Raw genomic sequence first — 6,596 nt, forward strand, 5'->3', positions numbered from 1 at the left:
TTATTACTTAATCAAAACAACCCAACTGCAGTTTGATTGATATTACTTGGAACGCGCAATAAAAAAAACATGATTTCTGAAAAAAATAAATAAAAATGGAGATACTCTTCATATGTTTAAAAAAATCTGCATAATGCATTAGGTGACTCTTTTAAGTTTTTCATTTGCAAAGTTTGTTGGTTCCTGTATTAAAAATTATACCTTTTTTCAAATATGTGACCCTGGACCACAGAACCAGTCAAAAGTTGCACAGGTATATTTGTACAAATAGCCAACAATACATTGTATGGGTCAAAATGACTGATTTTTCTTTTATGCCAAAAATCATTAGGATATTAAGTAAAGATCATGTTCCATGAAGATATTTTGTACATTTCCTACCGTAAATATATCAAAAAATTTTGATTAGTAATATGCATTGCTAAGAACTTCATTTGGACAACTTTAAAGGCGATTTTCTCAATACTTCGATTTTTTTTGCACCCTCAGATTCCAGATTTTCAAATAGTTGTATCTCAGCATATTTATTCAGCTTTCAGATGATTTAAAAAAAAAAATTGACCCTATGACTGGTTTTGTGGTCCAGGGTCACACATGTATCCAGATCAAAACAGACCCGCAAATATTATGAAGGTAATAATCACAATTTTAGAAACTCCCTGATAATTCCAGGTTTTCCTATGATAGTTTTTATGATAATTCTAATTCTTTACATTATCAGAGGAAATGGTTTCAAATGTTTTGCCACTGATTCACTGACCAGTATTACGCATTTTAGTTCAACACTTTCTTAGACTAACCTATGGACTGAATGGTGTAGGCACAGCTGCCCCAGCACATGATTGGCACGCGGGGGTCCTGCTCATTTGGGTGCACTTTAAGACCCACTTTATATGATGCTGTCCCAAACGTGGTCAACATCTCCTTTATGGTGCTTGAGTACGGGTTCCTGACAGAAAGAAAAGCGTTTTATTAGTGATGATTTTTAACAAGGAAGCTTTAGTGTATTGGAACTATAAAACACTGGTGTGGTTTTACTTTGGAGTGTAGTCCAGTTTGAAGCCATCAGGTGGAGGACAGTCATTAACACCATCCATATCATCAACACCATCAGCATCTGCAGCCTTGGCCTTCCTGTGAGCAGAGAGCAGGGCTTTCATCTGTAGAGAGGTGATGTTCAACCACTGGCTCAGATCAGGCTGTTCAGAGCTGCAACAAACACAAACAAACACTCAATCAAATCCATCCAATGCCCCATATTTTAATAGAAAAAGACAAAAATCATGCAACAGATGCACGGTCACATTGGCCAAAAAGGTCCAGTGTCATAAATGAAGCGATGTTTGAAGCACATCTCAGCAAAAGTCACTTCCATACAAAGAAGCTTTCTGCTGATCAACGTAACGAATTCAAGTTGAACCCGTTGCAAAATCTATGGGGACTTCATATGGAATTCAAGATTGTGTGGATTCCTATTGAAATGACTGGATTTCGATCGTTGAAATTCACAGAACAACAATAAATGTGACCGCACTTTAAAGCAAATGTGCCACAAACATGCTGCAGATGTGAGCATGTCTAACTTATTGATTACTAATTATTATGGATTTACTAAGCAGTCATTTAGCAGATGCTTTTATCCAAATGACTTACAGTGCAATGACAAATTAGGGTTAAGTGCATAGAGTGTTCAGGTGCGTTTTGAAAAACATCCATAACATCTTTTACCATCTACACCGTCGTATAAAGTGCAGTGGGTGCTTAGCCTGTGGCGGTGTGTATTAATAGGAGTGCTGAGCTCATATGAGTGGGGCTTTCAGTCTCCTTATCACACAAAAGAATCAAAGGGGTTGCCCGATTTATTACAGATGAGAGTATTACACTAACACTGTTCACAATCAGCCAATCCGCTCCGTTCATTTACTCATTCACCTGTATGTGGAGTGTTAATCTGAGAGGTCACTCACACTAATTATCTATTACTTACACTGTGAGAGCTAAATATATTACAGTTTGGTCACAACATTTATTATACCAATAGAGTGCTGCAGGCATGACATTTTTATAGGCTATAACACGAAAAAGAGCACTTTTAATGTGTAAGAATCATAAACTTTTGTTGGTCACAGATCTTATTTTCTGCAATAATCCAAAAGCCAATAGAAAAATCCTATTGGGTTTTGGCAAGGGAATTATGGTGATGCTCAATTCTGGGTTGGCCTATATGTCATCATTGCTAATCAAAATTTACAAAAGAAAAAAGTAGCAGCTGAAGGTCAAAGTCAAGTGTGTGTTTGTTGCAGTACCTGCAGCTGGTCTTTGTAAGAGGCAGCAGAGGAATGACTGTGTTACTCAGACATTCACAGAGTGGACACAAGAACTCTCCGTTCTCCACGTCGTAACTGGTGTGCACACGTAGCCTCTGCTGCCTGCGCTGCTCTTTAGCCTGCACCGCTTCAAAATACCTGCAGGGTACAGTTACCAAACAAAAGAATGCTAAAACAACAAATAATACACGACACCAACACTTTTTACTGTACTGGAAAAAAACCTGACACTGTTGTCATTTTGTAGTGGTGTGCATCCTTGTAGACAATTTTAAAAAAAAAGAAAATACGAGCTTTATATGCTGGAAAAAATGACTTTGAAGACTTTTTGTGCTAACCATCCTTTTGTTAGCACAAAACCCCTCAAGGTTTGGAAAAAAAAAAAAAACTTGAAAAATCTGGGTATTCACCCTTGGGTGTACTCTTTACAAGAACCAACTTAACCATAAAATAATTATATATATATCTCTTTTATTTGTATTCAATATGACTATAAAATAATTATAATTTTTATAGTAATTATTAAAAAATTACATACTATAAAATAAAGTACTTAGTAAATATTAGTTTTATAATTTTTTCAGCTGTACTGTAAAATAAAATTATTTTTACATCGTAATTCATTTTCAAATCAAAATTTACCCTATTTATTTTCGTGTAATGTTGTTGATCAAAATGTCTATAACTAGTGGAATGGTGGGTGGGCACTGCTGATGCATGTTACATTCCCAAATTAAATATTCTAAATAGTTTATCTACAATGAAATTACTTAGAATACAATACTTTATTTTACACTTCTGATACGGTATGTTACACTTCTAGAGAATAACTTATATGACTGCTATAGAAAAACAGTATACTGATTTAATTTGGAAAAAAAAAACTCAAAATAACAGAGGAGTGACCTCTGGGAAGAGAGTTAGGCAGGCCTTTGTAAACTACTGTTAGAGAATAGACCTTGTGGAGTTATAACTAACAAATATATATGACTAGTTAGTTAAGTATTAACAGAGGGGTTTTAAGAGTTTACTGCATTTTTTTAGTACCACTTTTATGCAACTGCTAAACATTAAAATTCTACAGCACTCTTCAAAAGACAATGCTCTTAAAGGGTTAAATCTTTGTCATAATTCTTTTAAGCACTAGATGACCTAAATCTTACAACAGGTGGAAACAATTTAATAATAAATGAGAAAAATAATTCTGAAACCAAGGCTGCTGAAAAGCAGGCAATTATAGTTACATTCTTTTGCTCCTCTGATAGGAAGAGCACATTTTTCGGCATATGGAAGCATGTGTTTCTCATATTATCATGATGATTCTTACCTCTGCCAGCAGTGCGAGTGCATGATGTGTCCGCAGCTGCCTGTGTGCGTGCCGAACGACAGGTCAGGGTGCATGAAGAGAGGGTCATACTTATCTGCAACACAAACACAATGCATTCATTAAAGCAAACGTGCACTTATATGCTATGATGACCCGAAGACACACATATAAAGACATGCCTGGGTTGTGTGGAGGTCTCTTGCGGTTTTTGGACATGACTGTGGAGCGCTGGACAAAAGCAGCAAGCACCATGGCTTTGCCATCAGTCCTGATTTCCTGCTCCTCCTGACACAGGATACACGTCACCACCTGCCTCCTCTCACTGCCGCCTGCACGCCACCGCCGCGGCCCCACACAGACCAGTGTACTATCACACGAACTGGGGCTAAGAAGTAAAGAGAGAGAAATTAGAGGAAACTCATGTTTGATCCGTGACATTTTCCGATGGGATGCATGTGTACCTGTGCTCTAATGTGGAGGAGGTGGAGGGGTCGAGCTCCTCCAGGCTCTGCTGGAACAACTCTTTGTTCTCGTTGATGAAGTGTCTTTGCATCTCTGACATCTGAGCCATGATCTTCTCCCTCCGGAGCCGCGCCATCTCTGCTTTCCTCTTCCGCTCCGCCTTATCTTTATCCCGCACCGTCTGCACATACACATACATCCAGTCAGACAACAATGCAACTTTACCGGATCATGATGCAAGCGTGTTACGCTTCCTATGCTCACCTCCTCTTGACTGTGCCCTGAGCTGTCACTAGGGGGCGCACTGGCCGAGCACTCCAGTGTGGTTTTGATGTTGGCCACAGTCTGCAGATACATGAGTAATATGAAATATGAACACCTTTTTCATGTTTAGATTTAAAATAAAGACAAATATAGCAAGAAATCCAATTAAAATAAAAACAACTAAAAGAAACAAAAAAAGGTCAAATTAAAAAAACACTAAAATAAATTAACAAAATTAATAACCTTACACATAAATAAATGCATTAATATAAAAATATATTTAACTAATAAAAATGTAAATATTATACAAAAAAAATAAATAAATACTAAAACAAAAAAAGAATTATAAAAAGAACTAAAAACTACCAAAAAAGTTCAAATTAAAATAAAAATCAAATAAAAAAAAAACATGTAAGAATAAATAATTAAAAAGTAATAAATTAACCAACAAAATAAACGAATAAAAAAAAAAAAAAAAAAAGATTTTTTTTTTGCTGCCCCGTCTTGGATAGCTGAGACATTTACACATTCATTCTAGTAACAGGTGGCTTTGTAATTAGATTTGGATCAGCTTTACCTTGAGGATCCAGCGGATCATGTCCTTGTGCACCTCCAGATGAGGAGCGTTCTGCAGGGTTTCCAATAGAGCCAAGATACTGGGAGTGTTAGCAGGGGCCTCACCTGGTCCTACAATGAAGAGAATTGATCAGCTCAACTCAGAGAGGTGTGCGTGTGTATGTATGAGACAGAAGAAAGACATACTGGAGATTTTAAGAGTGAAGTTGAAGTTGGTATCATTATCTTCTGCGCTGCCAATGAGATGCTGCTGTTCTTCCACCAGGCCCATGCCTATGAGATGCAGCACCTGCAGGACATGTTCATACTGAGCTCTAACTTGGGTGTGAGGCAAGAACAATGTCTAACATCATGGTAAAAGCAAATGTATGTCAAGATAGCGTTCATGATAAAGTTACTTTTACTGGAAACTCATTGACAATCATTTAAATATTAAATGGCCACAAAATAATGCCTATTTTGAATAATCCACTGATTTAAACACTTTCCAAGTGAACAGTACTCAAAAAGCATACATTGGGCAAGTGTTAATGCTAATTATCAAAAATCTATTATGCTCTTACAGGTGCATCTCAATAAATTAGAATGTCGTGGAAAAGTTCATTTATTTCAGTAATTCAACTCAAAAACAGTTATTGAAAAACTAACTGAAATAAAATATTAATTATCAAAAATAAATAATCGTTTTAGTAATCATTAAGTTCTCACTCCTTGTCGGAAAAATATATGAGATGTGTAGCGCAGGCGGAAATACCTGTAAATGACGCATCGCACACGTGAGGTTATCTGAAGGAGAGATGCAAAGCAGTTTAAAGCAGAGTCCTGCATGGGTTCTGTTTGGTAAACGTGAACCAGCAGTACTTAACAGAACACTCGACCCGTTATCCAACAGCAGCACTGCATTAAATCTATTACATCAGGTAAGCAAGATTATTTATTTTCCCATGTAACACAAGCAATCAAACCAAAATTAGGCATTCTAAGTAGGTGCTTTGAAGAAAAACAGGCACGCAGCGCAACATAATAATTAACAGAAAAAAAGATGAGAATGTGCATCCTTTCTGAAAACAATACAAAACTTTAGCATAGCATCTTGTGATCACTCTGCTAGGCTTTCGGACAAATGTGCATAGGCTAAATCACATCATAAACACGCTTATAATTCTTAATAAATGAAAAGAACATATTCAAATATGAGCCTTAATGCGATTGCCGTTATTATTGAATTTCATTAGTCCCAGTTATGATTTATGCGCAGTTGTTCACGGAAAAGTGAGCAAGACACGACAGTTACAATATATTATGATTGTTAGAAAAGAAAAAAGACATCTAACCGTCATAACCAAATTAGGCTACATTTATTGCCATATTAAATATCTCAATGCACATCATTAGATATGACATTAAGCACAACTTGTGTAGATTTATTTAGTAAAAAGGCTTGACTGATTCATTTTAGCGTATATTTGCATACTTTTACCATTTAATCAATCTCAGTATGGCATTAATTTTGTGTCGCTAGACATTTGCATCACTAAGGCTAAATTATGCCTTATTGCCTTTTATGCCTAAGTCTTTCTTTGGCCTGCGCTCTGGAAGTGATCTGTTAATTCTGCTAACCTTTAATTAAAACTGAAACT

General features: G+C 36.3%; 1 protein-coding gene across 1 annotated transcript in view; it reads right to left on the bottom strand.

Moving 5' to 3' along the window:
• LOC107669566 (E3 ubiquitin-protein ligase UBR2-like) overlaps nucleotides 1–6,596 on the bottom strand; it is a 45,652-nt gene that overhangs the window by 6,590 nt on the left and 32,466 nt on the right. The window contains exons 26-34 of the mRNA XM_016461861.1: nucleotides 5,143–5,245; nucleotides 4,958–5,067; nucleotides 4,381–4,461; nucleotides 4,116–4,297; nucleotides 3,834–4,039; nucleotides 3,655–3,748; nucleotides 2,307–2,465; nucleotides 1,039–1,209; nucleotides 801–949 (exon numbers count right to left, since the gene is read on the bottom strand). Coding sequence (XP_016317347.1) covers nucleotides 801–949; nucleotides 1,039–1,209; nucleotides 2,307–2,465; nucleotides 3,655–3,748; nucleotides 3,834–4,039; nucleotides 4,116–4,297; nucleotides 4,381–4,461; nucleotides 4,958–5,067; nucleotides 5,143–5,245 — 1,255 coding nt within the window. The remainder of the gene's footprint in view (nucleotides 1–800; nucleotides 950–1,038; nucleotides 1,210–2,306; nucleotides 2,466–3,654; nucleotides 3,749–3,833; nucleotides 4,040–4,115; nucleotides 4,298–4,380; nucleotides 4,462–4,957; nucleotides 5,068–5,142; nucleotides 5,246–6,596) is intronic.

This window comes from Sinocyclocheilus anshuiensis, unplaced genomic scaffold (genome assembly GCF_001515605.1).
Source record: "Sinocyclocheilus anshuiensis isolate Anshui unplaced genomic scaffold, SAMN03320099.WGS_v1.1 scaffold460, whole genome shotgun sequence".
Lineage (NCBI taxonomy): Eukaryota > Metazoa > Chordata > Actinopteri > Cypriniformes > Cyprinidae > Sinocyclocheilus > Sinocyclocheilus anshuiensis.